The sequence below is a fragment of the Rhamphochromis sp. 'chilingali' genome, assembly GCF_963969265.1.
Source record: "Rhamphochromis sp. 'chilingali' genome assembly, chromosome: 6".
NCBI classification, from domain to species: Eukaryota; Metazoa; Chordata; class Actinopteri; order Cichliformes; family Cichlidae; genus Rhamphochromis; species Rhamphochromis sp. 'chilingali'.
Genome location: NC_137933.1, coordinates 36778109 through 36792306, shown reverse-complemented (window position 1 = coordinate 36792306; position 14198 = coordinate 36778109). Strand labels below are relative to the sequence as shown.

Genomic DNA, 14198 nt, shown 5'->3' with positions numbered 1-14198 from the left:
AAGCGGATTTGGTTTCACCACATTGTTAAGACCACATGGTGGTTTAAAAGCATGAACAAGCTTTTATTTTTTTGGTTTTGATCAGATTATACATTCAGCAGTCGCAGCATGCGGTGGCAGCTGTTTTGCTAATGACTTCTTGTGTGAAGGGTCTATAAAGCCTATTCTAATAGCAACACTACAAAGAACCGGGCAAGCTCATGTAATGTAACGAAACAGAACAGTCTAAGCTCCTCATGAAGTTTAAGCTATGATCACAGCTGTGTTTGGTAGACTGCTGCCCTCACCTGGTTGATTGAGAGACAATTCAAAAGATACACCTCCTACTTCCTTTACTCTGAAGTGAAAATGATACAGAACAGCAACAGAAAGTGAGATTTAGAAGTTTCAAAAGTGACTCAATGTGGAATTTGTAGTGTTAATCTTTGGGCCTGCCTATATATGTTAGTGTTTAAAAGAAACCTGCAAAAGTGATGTTTTCAGTTGCAGTTAGTTTTCACACAGGAAGCTGAAATGTGATTGGCTATTGTTTCAGGAAGTTGTGGTTACATCGGTTGGGACCACATCCTCCATACAAAAATGAGAGATCACACAGAGCAGGTCAGACCTTCTACGTAATAGTGCAAATTGGTACATTTACATAGAAGTTGAAAAACAATGGAGTCAGTGTTATTTAGAAGTAAATGTCAAGTTGTCAAGTATTTATTAAAGACAGTCATGATGACAACGCTGCTTTTGAAAGATGGAAAAGAGAAGTTGCAATAATCATGCTTTGTGTTCTGAAATAACATGTCCTACAACTCATGATGAATATTATAATGTTACTAAGTAGGATCATGTCATTTTAATTTATTAAACATTATAGACTTTATTTCACTCAGAAATAAAAAATAATTTTATATTCTGGGGCTACACAGCAGGATTTGGGTTTATCTAGGTAACTTCTTATTTAGGTGTGTTGCCATGCTAACCTAGGCTGCAGACCTAACATACACGGAGCAGGTTGGGTTCAAGATTAAAGATCATTAAGGGAAAAAAATCCCCAGTTACTGACCAGTTCTCTGAAAATAGTGTCACCATTCCTGGAAAATCCGTCAGGCTCGTCTGTGCAGATATCAGGAGGGTCTTTTTTTTCTTTATCTTTCCTTTTGTGAGGATTATTAATAAAGAGAATTTTAGATGAATTATAGTTTTGTAATAGTCATAAGTCTGTTAACTTCCACAGTCAGCATTTTTTGCTTGCTTTTCTTCCTGCCTTCAAATAGGTTAAACTTTATAGATTTGGTTGGCATTTTTCAGTCTTATTGACCAAAATCTTTAAAGTACTCACACAGTTCTCGCATACTTATACAGAGATTCTAATACTAAATTACTATAGAGTGCTTTTGCTCTCACATTGCAGATTTCTCTGCAGCACGTGTTGCTTTCAGTCTGTATTATGTGTTTAAGATCTCCGTATATGTCTGGGGTCATAATTTTGTGCTCCTTTGTAAAATCAGCCACTCTGCTAACAGTGCATGATTCCACCCCTTTGTGTGAATGTTCTCATAGCCTGACTGGGAAACCCTGGGTTAATTTGGTGTGTTGTTAAAAGCGATGGCTGATTTTAGTGAATCAAGATAATGAATAAATACCCTACTTATATTTATCTTGCTTCATATTACAGGGCCCTGATGATGTCATTCCAAAAAGTATGTTTGTTTGTTTATTTGTTTGTTTGTTTTCTATTTACTGGTTTGCAATATTCATTCTCAGGTACCAGCGACCCCTACGTCAAATTCAAATTGGATGGAAAAACATTCTACAAAAGTAAAGTGCTTTATAAAAACCTCAACCCTGTGTGGAATGAGTCCTTCTCTTTGCCCATTAAGGATCTGAATCAGAAGCTTTACATCAAGGTAACTTTTTTTTTTTTAATGGTCAGTTTAATAAAGGTCATGTCAACAGTGTGGGAAATAATGAATGTGAAAGTTTTAATGAGCAGCTTTAACACTGAGAGTCATAGTCTGTTGTGGAAATGTACATGTCAGTGCATGTTTTCTATCCTTCGTTATGTAGTTAGGGTGACATTTTTTTGTCAAAGTGTTATGAAAATCAATGTATGATTAGTGTCTGTGCACCTTCATAAATCCAACAAAACGGCTGTTATCACTCTGTATGAGTTTTCAAGGATACTGCAGTAGGACAGTCAGCACAGTTCTCCTTACATGAACTGTCTTGTGTTAAAGGACTGTTGATGTTTGATATACAGGTGTATGACCGTGATCTTACAACTGATGACTTTATGGGTGCTGCAAGTGTCCTTCTGAGTGGTCTGGAGATGGACAAGTGAGTATGGTGATGTGGAAGTGCTTGAAGCAGCTGGACAGAGCTCTGTTGGGGTGTAGCATGTGAATTATAGTGATCCTGGAATAATAAAATTGGAAAAATAATATTGAACAAATCACCAGTTTTCTCAGTGAATATATTTCTAAAGGTACTATGCAATGAAATTCTCACTAGATGTTGGCAAAAATGCATCTAATCCACACAAGCAAAGAAATCAAACCATAGATGTCCATAAATGATGTGTTTCTAATGAGAAATGACACAGGGAAAAAGTATTGAACACCTGAAGGAGGCTCAAAAACCTTTGCAACCTTGACCTGTATGCACGCTCATTACCTCCATTTCTGAAGAAAACATTTGTTGAAGCATGTTTAAAGTTTACTGATCAACATTTAGACAAGGCTGTGAACATACCAGCAGTAAAATTTGAAGGTGAGAACATCATGGTGTGGGGCTGTTTTCAGCATACGGCACTGGAACGCTTCATGTAATTGAAGGAAGGATGAATGGAAAATTGTACAGAAACATTCTTAATTACAAATCTGTAAAATCTACCAGGAAGATGAAGAAGAAACGAGGGTGAATGTTTCAGCAAGACAATGATCCCAAACACACAGACATGGAAACTTTCAGTTGGTTTCAGAGAAAGAAAATACAGCTGCTAGAATGGCCCTGCCAGTCTCCTGACCTGAATCTAACTGAAAATTTGTTGAAAGAACTGAAGCTCAAAGTTTACAGAAGGGGCCCAGGGAACCTTCAGGATTTGAAGGCTGTTTGTGTGGATGAATGAGCCAAAATCACATCTGAGGATGGATGTAACTAGTTTCTCCATACAGGAGGCTTCTTAAAGCTGTCGTCACCAACAAAGGCTTTTGTTTAAAGTCTTAAATAAATTTCAGGTTATTGAGAATCTGTTGAGAATTTCATTTCAATAGCACCTTTATATATACCTACTTATAAAATTGGTGACGTGTTCAATACTTGCTTTACTTCAATATGTGAAATAAACTATTTCCAGGCACTGCATTGGCTCAACCCATTTATGGGTTTGGCAACGCAGCTGCATTTAGCTTATGAGTGTTGAACTTTACTTTCAAAGCATTTGCCCATTAATTATTAACATTGCAGTGGCTGCTTTTACTGTAGAATTTATTTTTAGAATGTGTAGTGTGTCTGTAATGTGGGAACAGTTTGGGATTATAGTGTGGGTGCTTTTCCACATTTCTACACTCCTCTTTGAACCTGAAATAAATTACCTTAATGAAAGTAACCTCCAAGAAATTGTCACCAAGTTATCAAATGCCTCGTTATTCTATCTAGCTCAGTTCTATACCAGTTTGTGCACACACAACCACTCCCACTTATGTTTATGGCCTTACAGTGAGTAACTGAGTCCAGGTGCATCTAAGACAAAGCTGCAGTGAGTTCAGTCTGTGCCCTCGTGTAGCTCGGCTTGCCAGTACAAGTGTTAATTTGACCTGAGACCTTTGCATTACCCCAGTGTTAATTAAACACCTCTCTTGTCCTTTGTCAGCAATTTAAATATGAAGAAGTAAAATTAATTGCATTGCTGTGGTATCATATTGCTCTAAGCCTTAGTATTTAATGCAGTTTTGCTCTGCATATCTTTTAAACATACTTTTTGACAATTATTGCATAGAATACATTTTCTCTAGTTCATCTCCTCAGTGATCTGATGCTTATATTTTTACATCCTGTGGTGCTTGTTCTGAATAAATTCAAAGGCATGCTCGATGGCACATGACTGCCCATCTCTCATCAAAAACCCGCTTTGTTTTCAGGGTCAATGAGATGTCTTTGCGCCTGGATGATCCAAACAGCCTGGAGGAGGACATGGGCGTCGTATTGGTGGACTTGAGTCTGTCACTCAGAAATGGAGACAGCAAAAGAAGCAATGTATATCAAGCTCTCTCATGTATTTGCTCCATGCTTTCAAGCAGAAGGCAGACTTGTCGTGCATTGCATTTATCGTATGTCTGTGTTTGTGTCTCTGTTTCTGTGTAAAGCCTACTAACTAGTGTCATTTTGTTTTGCACCTAAAATGCATGCTCCTGGCGGCAGAAATGGCACCAAAAACGAACACGAAGTAGTAGGGTAAGGCATGGTGGCTGGAACACATAGGAAAGACTTCATGGACCCTTCATTCTAATCAGTATTATACAGATATCTGCCAAATATAAAAAGGAGAAAAACAAATGAGGCCCATTGGTCTGGTGAATTTTTTTTCACACCATGTTCAGGTTTCACGATTTTTCTAATTCAGCTCAAATTGGTAACAAAAGGTAATGTAACAAAAATTCTGACAGTAGTTCCTTTAGTTTTGGCAGTTATCTGTGCTTCAGTTGATTCCACAAGAGGGCAGCAAATCATTTTATTTCACAAATCAGGGCGCAGTATCTTGAAGAAATTTAACAGATGTACTCAGTGGTTTGAAGACTAAACTCTTTCAGTAGTTGTTAGTCAGTGTTTCCTTAATTAACTGACTGGACATATTCCTATTTGGTACTAACCTATATACAAATCAGGGTAAATTAATTAATCAATATTTTCAGTGATAATTATAAAAGGATCCCAAATACAGAAGATTCCTGATCCCAGTTAACTTGATAGCAGCAGACCAGCTAAAACGAATATAGAGTTTGTACGTTGTCGCTTTCACTCAATGACTACAACATATGCATTAAAAATTAAATAAACCTAAATTCTTATTTTTAGCCCAGACCTGACAGGCTATAGTGGAAGTCCCATAACAAGGTCACACTTATTATGGCACCTTATTATCCTATGATGATAACCATAGGATTGTTCCAAGAAAATAAAAATAAAATCCTGTGATCACCTTTGACCATTATCATAAAAAAGCACAGATGCTTACCAGCATTTCCCAGTAACAAGTCCGGCTGTTGTTCTGCCTGCTCACTGATGAGGTATTTGACTCACAGAGTTTAGTTGGGGAATGCATGCTTCTTTTTGTCTGCCACGCTATTGTCTGCAGGTCCATTCTATGTACTGCATGAAGCGATGCTACGCAAGATTAGACAGCTATACACGTGGCAACATTGCACATTCGCAGGATTAGTTAGAAAAGCTTTTGACTGTCTGCATGCCTATAAGTTTGAAGTTGTTTTCATTGTTGAACAGATGTACCTACTGTGTGCATGTGCTTCAAATTCTTCTTGTAGTCTGCCAACTGCATGCTGTGCAGCTGTTAATTAAAAAAGCGTTTTCTGCATGTGTCATTACAAAGTTGGCTTGATCTGCAGTGATTGAATCTGGCTTAAAGTTATCTCAGGGGTACACTGTGTCTCTATATAAACTCAACTAATTATCTTAAAACATGGCTTCCAATTATACATGAAAGCTTTACCTAATCTCTGAGAATGTTTCATTTACCTGTCTTCCATGGGCAATTGTTATAATGTCTCAAACATGGTGGTGGTGGAACTGCAGGAAACTGAATTTGGATTTTCTTTTTTTTTTTTTTTTAATATAATATTTTTTTTGTATCCTTTAAAAAAAGCTGAAATTGAATGTATTGATTTATTTATTTTTTTTTAATTTAAAGCATTACCTCTCATTCCTCTCATTATTATTATTATTTTTTTTGTATCCCTACTTTTGCAGGCTGGAAAGCATTCTCAGCCTATTAGTTTGTCAGAAGAGCTGAAGAAGAGTCAGCTGTGGACAACTGTTTTGTTGGTGACTCTGGTTGAGGGTAAGAAGCTGCCGGTGGACAGTCAGGCAGGTCAGTTCTCCGTTCTCTTCAAACTGGGAGAGCAGCGATACAAAAGCAAGGTATATCTCAACAGAAGACTGTTGCTCTTAATTTTTTCCTCTTCCTAATGTGTCTTTGTGATTCCTAACCCTGTTCCTTTTTCCCTTTTGTAATTTAAAGTGTGTAGATTTTTTATGTTAGCCTAACTTCAGCTGATTTCCAGTATTCACAGTGACTTATATTGTATTTATTCATTTATTTAGTAGTTGTTCTCTTCATTTTGCTCTTTTTTTGGGGGGGGGTGAGTATTCCACGTCATTCTCGATAGGTGTGCCCGTAGAACTAAAAGAAAATAAATCAATCTGATGTTAGTTTCAGGTAACACTCCAACTGTTATATATTGCTCTTTGCTCTGGATAAAATGCCCCCTGATGATGACATGAGTTACTTTGGCTTGGACACTTTCTTATTTCTTAATTTAAAACCCACAAAATCAAATGAAATTTGAAAAGTGAATTTTCAAGCTAAATGATGCTAACAAGCTGCATTATGTGTACTTAAATTTAAGTCTATTCTGTTTTCAACTTAAGGACATCATTTGCTCAAATAATCATTTAAAATATGACTAGATGTGGATGTTAAGCCTTAGTAATCTTTTTCTGAAAGATGCATGGGGTTGGTTATTCTTTGTTCTTGTTTTCATGTCAGCTTAAAATGTATCTTCAATCTATAGGATTATTAGGCCCAAATCACTTTAAAGTGCTTTTATTAAAATATACATTTGCAGAAAGGCCACATGAGGTTAATGCCATTGCACTGAAAATAGACTTTCAAAAGTCATAAAAAAATCCAAATATTGATGTAATAGCTGAATCGGTAAACAGATTTGCATTTCAAATTGATTTATAGTTTATGGTGCATATTCCAGAAGATTTTATATTTTTCAAAGGTCTTAGGCTCTTTAACAAAAAAGCATTTGTCTTAGTGTTATTTTATATCTTGTGTGTCTAGTGATGAACAGAATTATCACATTTTAATTTTCCCAACATTCCTGTTAAATAAAATGCTGGCAGACTAGTTTTCACTTATAAAATCTAGAAACATTTGTACACATAAATCCCACTGCATTATTAAACAATCACCTAAAGGCGATTCTTATGAATAGCAGCGTAAATGTGGGATGAACTAAAGTCATTATCTGCAGAGGCAGGGTAAAACAGGGTGAGGGACAGCACAGCTAAAAAGATGACATTGCTAGAATCTAAAAACATCACACATTTGCTTTAGTGCAAAATCCAAGTGACAGGTCAGTTATCTTCTGCCATTAACATATTTCAAAGTTATTTCAAATATCTGCTGTTATGCAGAAGCAAAAAGACCCAGGCAATACTGAGGGCTAGTTTCCAGCAGTGCCAGGAAAAGAGCAAAAAAATGATCAGGGGGGTCTTGTTAAACCCATTTGCAGACTAGAAAGTACTTGTCAGAAGTAAGTGTTGATGGAAAACTTTCCTTGGTTCAATGTATGAGCAAAGGCTAGCAAATTGGGAATGTACAGAAAAACAAGGACCGGGGAGAAAAGAAGGTAACAAATGTTCCAAACCTGGAGCATTTGGGAGGGAGTTGCCTTTGGAGAAAGGTCGGCGATGGCTCTAGGTGTCTGCAGGCAATAGAGATGCATGGCAGAGGTTCTTATAGGTTTGATTTTCCACAGATGGGTCTGAGGACTTGGTTATTAATAGTGGTCTCCTCAGTCCTAGCAAGTACAGACAGAATTTTATCCATGACTGAATACCATCAAGGAGACTTTTGATTGGTCCAGAATTTGTTGTGCAGCGTGACTATGAGCGCAAATATGCAGCCAGAGTCAGAATTATCTTCAGCCACAAAAACATGGAGTCCTGAAACAGATGGTGTGCCCCCTGATCTCACAGTCGTCTGGGATTATTGTACATGGAAAAAACAAATGAGACAGTCTACATTTCTTTTGTTTGCTGCACTTTACGCAAATGAGGGTAACTAATAAATAATTATTGTTCAAAGTAACCTCACTTTGTAAAACTTAGTATTTCATTGAGCATTTTTGGTTTCCGTTAACTGATACTGGGTTTATCAGAATCTGAATCAGAATACTTGATTAATCCCGAAGGAAAATGGGGAAAATAGGCAATACAAAGATGCCTTTGGTAGTGCAAATGTTAAGCCTAACCCTATAATCTTTCATGTGACCATAGATCACATGGGGGAAAAAACCACAAAGCCATGAAAAAAGAAACGGGCCTAGAAGGGATCTAAAATGGTTTTGCAGCGTGTAATATGACATGGCCAGTGTCTGCTGCATCATCCAGCTCTCCCGGCAGCTGGATGATGTCTGGCGCTGATGCTCACTTTTATGCGCTGTTGGCTGCGTACTGTCATTGATGGTTATTTCGCGATCGTGCAACATCATGCATTACACATCAAAGCAGCGTGATAACGAGCAGCATTGCTGATTTTCTTTTCCTTGTCTTATATCCAGGTGCAAAGTGACGGTAATTATCTGTTCTCCTGTCCATCTCCTAATGTGAGATGGAAATTTCTGATGTGTCTATCAGAAGCTGCTAAACCCCAAAACTAGTCTGTTTAGAAAAGAAAAACAATTAAAGTTAACATCTGGACATGATGCAGATACTTTTCTGAATTTTAAATAAAGGCCAGCTGGAAATCTACAAACACGTCAGTCAAGTCTGTGTTTTGAAGAGTTTGCAAATACGCTGACTTATATAAGATGTTTCTTCACACTTTAAAGTGAATTTCAGTGTCATTGTTAATTGTTGTGAATTTTTAAAAACAACTTTTAAACAGTTTTCTTTTTCTTTTTGATTCAGGATCACTGCAAAGTGCCAAATCCCCAGTGGAGAGAGAGGTTCACCTTCAAACAGTTTTTCAACAGTCCAGAATATCTGGAGGTGGAGCTCCGATCCAAGGAAGGACGAAAGGCTGCGGAATCCCTGGGGAAGTGAGTGTGTTCAGCTATTACAGTATTTATTTGTGTGTGCTTGCCCTTTAATTAAAATAAAAAGTGGTTTCTGGATTGATTGATTTATTTAAATGAAAGCTCTTTGCATATTTTTTATGTGTGTGTGTTTGATCTGGCCCAAATGTGTGGAACTTGTGTGTGTACAGGCGTTGCGTGAACATGTCAAAAATCCCTTTGGATCAAAGGCAATTGCTAGAAATGGAATATGGGGGAGGACACGTGTGTTGCCTCCTTACGCTGACCACGTGCAGTGGCGTCTCCATCTCCGACCTTTGTGCCGCACCACTCAGTGAACCCCGTGAACTTCAGAACCAGCTGGACAACTATGTCAGTATTTTTGCCGTTTAACTTCTATTTATACTGCACTCTACCACCAACATGTTTAAATATATAAACACTTTAAAATGCATTTTCACTTTGAACAAGCCTATTCTCTGCTCTCAGAATATCATTAGTTGTCATTGGCATCAACTCCACAAGATGTTGTTTGTGTATTGTCTTTTTGCCACCTTAAAACTATCTGGCTGTTTTTCTCCGACCTGAATTGCCTGAGGTGTATATTTATCTATCTGAAGGACTGAACGCTGGTACTGCTGCTACGTGATTGTAAAAGTGTGCTGAAACTACAAAAATCAAATATTGATACATTAGTAACAAAATAAATATAATGGTGTGCTGTTAAACACACATAATTAATGATTTAATTTAAATCATTTCATAAAAAAAGTTCCAGCATTCATATGTCATGCAAAAACCTGCTACTTTTTAATTTTGTCAGTTTTAAAAGTAATTGAATCACTTATTTATGAATACATTTCATCTTATCCCCTTCTATTTATTTCTATATTTTCTTATAACATTTCTTTAAGAGAGCTGAGCTCAGTGCCCAACAACACATTTTGAAAACAGGTGGAAAATAATACACAAGTGTAACTGTATATGTTTACATTTTTTTAAATGTCTAAATTATAATGTAAATATTAAAATAGGAAAAGTCTTTACATTGGGGGAATGATACTAATATAGGTAAAGTAATACAGAAGCAAATTAAAACAAAAGTATTAATGCCACAGTTTACATTTAGGCTAGTATGTACATTTAATTCTAATATTTTGGTGCATTTTATGCCATACTTGCTGAATGATTAGCTAATAGCTGGCTGTAGCTCAGGTGGCAGAGCAGGTCAACCACTAATCAGAAGGTCGGTGGTTCGATCCCAGGCTGCCTCCTGGCTACATGCCAAATGTCCTTGGGCAAGATACTAACCCCATGTTTGCCTACTGGTGGTGGTGAGAGGGCCCGGTGGCGCCAGTGTCCGGCAGCCTCGCCTCAGTGCACCCCAGGGCAGCTGTGGCTACAATGTAGCTTGCCATCGCCAGTGTGTGAATGTGTGTGTGTGAATGGGTGGATGACTGAATGTAGTGTCTTTATTCAGTCCTTAGGGACTGAATAAAGCGCTATACAAATGCAGGCCATTTACCATTTTAATAGCGTCTAGAGGGATGCTGCGAATACGTTCCGTATAGTAAACCATGTTTGTCATTAAGCTTGTTTTTAAATAATCCAGTGCATTAACAAACAACAATAACAACAACAACAAAACATTTTGACATCCATGTTTTGGGGTTTTGTTCTATTTTTTTTTTTTTTTTTTTTTTTTTTTTGTCCTCCACAACTCCATCCTTTAGCTTCGACAGTAACTCAGAAAATACGCCCTTGGCACGACTTTAAAAGAGCAAATCTTCAGCTAAGTGAGCTAACTCAGAGTGGCTGTATTCTGTTTATTAAAGCTAGTAAACATGCCAAGAAAAACTGTTTTATTGTGTCAGTCTGTAGAGCAAACATCACATCTAACCCTAACATAGGCTGAAAACACGCATTTACTAAACTAATAATTGGGCTTAAAATACAAGTTTGAAGAACTGAAGTGTAAATATTTAAGTCAAAGTCATCCTGAAAACCTACAGCCCTTTCTGCGCTCTGTGTTAAGGGCCAAGAGATGGCAGTATGTGCCTGGTAATGGGTTACTGCTAGGTCTGTGTTAAGCAAATGACATTCTTTCGTGACAAGTTACTTTTAGGCAGATGTGTCTGTGTACATCTAAGAAATTTAAGGTCTGGAAATGCAACCTGATCATGCAGCTAGACTAGCAATGAAAAGAGATGCCGTGACAGAAATAAATTTAGCCCAAGAAGGGAAAACAAGTCCAGATTTTAGCCATTTGGTAAACTGTACTTGATCATGTACAGAGAGGAATAACTACCTATAGTAGATTGTTTTGGAGACACCACCCCATTGCAGTCTGCCTTAAACGCTGTTATCAAAAGCTTTCACTTTAAGTGCTATGCTAGTTCATAGATGTTAGATTTGCAGCCACTGGTTTCTTTTCATTCCAGAAAAGTATGAAAATACTTGCAGTGACTTGATGCTTGTTTGTGATGTGTAACGTACTTTGGTAAGCATTCATTTGCAATTGTGTGGCAGCCCAGTTACAAGTATGGACTGTTTTGAGCACGTGCCTTGATAGTGTATTTAAGGTTTAGTGGAAAATGCTGATGCCTAAAACTTGCAAAGAAAATTTTTGTTTTGCAATATAAATAAATTTAGTTGATGCCTCCCTCAACTAGCATCGTCAAAAGGTTTAAGGTGTAAGGCTCAAAAGGTTTTATGGTTAAGAGTATTGCGGAGAACCTGAAGTAACATCTTATGCTGTCACATAAATCTGGTTTTAGATTGAAGGATTTCTTATTTTTGTGCATTCTCTGCTGAATTAAACACTCTATTTATGCTTTGCAGGTTTGCCAAACCTAATTTTTCTTGTCTGCTTACTGTCTCTCCAGAGTTTAAAAAGGTCCCTGACAAATCTCCGTGACGTTGGTTTCCTTCAAGTCAAAGTTATTAAGGCTACTGAGCTGATGGCTGCTGATTTAAATGGTATTTCATGCATTTAGATTCGTCTTAATGACAAATTTAAATGAAACACAAGAGCCCTGCTATAAAGTTTTGAGTGATGTGTTCTGCAGGCAAGAGTGACCCTTTCTGTGTGCTGGAACTGGGGAACGACAGACTACAAACCCACACGGTCTACAAAAGCCTAAACCCAGAATGGAATACAGTCTTTACATTGTCAGTTTGGGTTTCTGTTTCCACACCCTTTTTGTTATTTAAACTGAAACATATTATTGAACATTACTTTTCTTACATTACTGAACCATTTTACTGTTTTACAAATAAATTGAAATATCCTGACATATTGCTATACGGTGTGCTGATTTGTAGGCATCTGACCTCGTTCTATGTCTCTGCAGCCCTGTCAAAGACATTCATGATGTTCTGGTGGTGACTATCTTTGATGAGGATGGAGACAAGGCGCCAGACTTCCTTGGAAAAGTTGCCATTCCTCTGCTTTTGGTACGTACAACCTCACTAAGAGTCTGTGACGTAGACAATAATCTATTTGCACTCTGTCTAAATTAAAGTGAAGAGGGCGATAACACTCCAGCAGGCTGAAGACTTGCTAAGATGTAATCCAGCGTGACTGATGGTCAGGTTCATGGCTGAGTTCAGCACCTGATGCCCTTTCTGTCCTGCAGATCCGCAGGGGACAACAGATTGCCTTCCCGCTGAAGAAAGAGGACTTAGGCGAGCTGTCGAAGGGGAGCATCACTCTGGAGCTGGAGGTTATTTTTAACCCTGTAAGTAAAGGTTCACCCTGCAATGAAGACACGATGGCTTTGAAAGGCAGGCCTCATTCTGTCGTCTTCTTATTACTTTATCACTTTTTTTTTTTTTTTTTTTTTTAATCAGGTCAGAGCAAGTATTAGAACCTTCCAGCCGAAGGAGAGATATTTTATGGAGGACAATCCCAAGTTTTCCAAAAAGGTTTGATACATCTTTTTACATTTATTCACAATTCATAGTTAACAAAGTATATTTATGAATGGGGAAAAAGTAAACAAATAAATTTACTTTCCATAACATCAAATTAAAATTTCAAGTTGCTTGTTTATTTATTTTTTTCACTGGTTAAGTCTTCTGAAACTCAGCTGGAACATTTTTTTTAAATGGGCAGAAAATGAGTCTACAATTATATTGATAATCAATTAAAATTATTTTGTGAGCAAAAAGTCCCACTTTCAGTTTTTTCTGGTTGAAAATGTGTTTTTAAACAAATGTGCTAGATGTTAAAAAAGTAAAATAAAAATGATTTTAAGAAATGTGATATTTTTGTGATGCTGAAATATCTGCAACTTCAACCCAAAAAATTTTTTGGAAACTAAAAAAAGACATGACAAATTGAACAAATGTTAACATGTTTTTACCAATTAGCTCTTTAAGAAATGGACATAAAAAAATTAAGTACTTTTTTTTTTCCTTTTCTTTTCTCTGGAAAGCAAAATGACTCCAAAAGCAGACCTTCCTTTGCTTGAATTAGTTGAATTGGGCTTTAATTGAGGCCAACTTTGACTGAATTCTTGTTCACTGTTCTGCTACATTAGTTTGATATACAGTGTGCAAGACAGGGTGCGAGACAGGGTGCCTGACTGTCTGTACTTCCCACAAAGACTCATTGTTGTCAGACAATACATTGCTCACTAACGCCAAAATTGGCTTACACACACCGTGGACTTGGTTTGTAACGTGCAGGTTTTCAGTCTGTTTTAATATTGAAAGACCTGTTTGATGAAATCAGGTCAGATTACTGACATTTTTTGCCCCCTGACCACAGTGGCTCATGCCAAGGCATACCAGCTCCTCTCGCTATTCCTCGAGCTGACTGGATGCTTTTTTTCTTTTTTTTTTTGAAGTGTGGTATGGGTGGAACTCCTTACAGAATTAAATCCAAATACCCTGAAATCAGTATCAACTATGACCATTTTTTCAACACAGCTACTGCAGTATTTAACTGCTTTGTGTGTTTGTCTTTCAGGCTCTGGCCAGGAACGTGATGCGTGTTCAGACATTGTACAGGGCAATCATGTCGACTCTGCAGTACATCAAAAGCTGCTTCCAGTGGGAGAGTTTTCAGAGGAGCCTGCTAGCCTTCCTGGTGAAGTGCTTTAACTGCTTATCAACACACTATCTGCATTTCCCTCTGTTTTCCCTCCAAGGCTGCGG

At 37.4% G+C, this 14198-nt stretch overlaps 1 protein-coding gene across 4 annotated transcripts in view; it reads left to right on the top strand.

Annotated features, from left to right (window-relative positions):
• The window catches only part of mctp2b (multiple C2 domains, transmembrane 2b), a 45601-nt gene that overhangs the window by 19161 nt on the left and 12242 nt on the right, over positions 1-14198 (top strand). For 3 of the 4 annotated variants that reach the window (XR_013971970.1, XM_080885325.1, XM_080885323.1), the window contains 13 exons: positions 1756-1898; positions 2252-2328; positions 4131-4245; positions 4411-4443; positions 5974-6144; positions 8929-9059; positions 9227-9407; positions 11921-12014; positions 12104-12206; positions 12389-12491; positions 12674-12775; positions 12888-12962; positions 14011-14130. Coding sequence is in view for 3 of the 4 variants with exons in the window: in XM_080885325.1 (XP_080741451.1) it covers positions 1756-1898; positions 2252-2328; positions 4131-4245; positions 4411-4443; positions 5974-6144; positions 8929-9059; positions 9227-9407; positions 11921-12014; positions 12104-12206; positions 12389-12491; positions 12674-12775; positions 12888-12962; positions 14011-14130 (1448 nt within the window). In the remaining variant the exon portion in view is untranslated. The remainder of the gene's footprint in view (positions 1-1755; positions 1899-2251; positions 2329-4130; positions 4246-4410; positions 4444-5973; positions 6145-8928; positions 9060-9226; positions 9408-11920; positions 12015-12103; positions 12207-12388; positions 12492-12673; positions 12776-12887; positions 12963-14010; positions 14131-14198) is intronic. The other variant, XM_080885324.1, reaches the window with a different exon arrangement.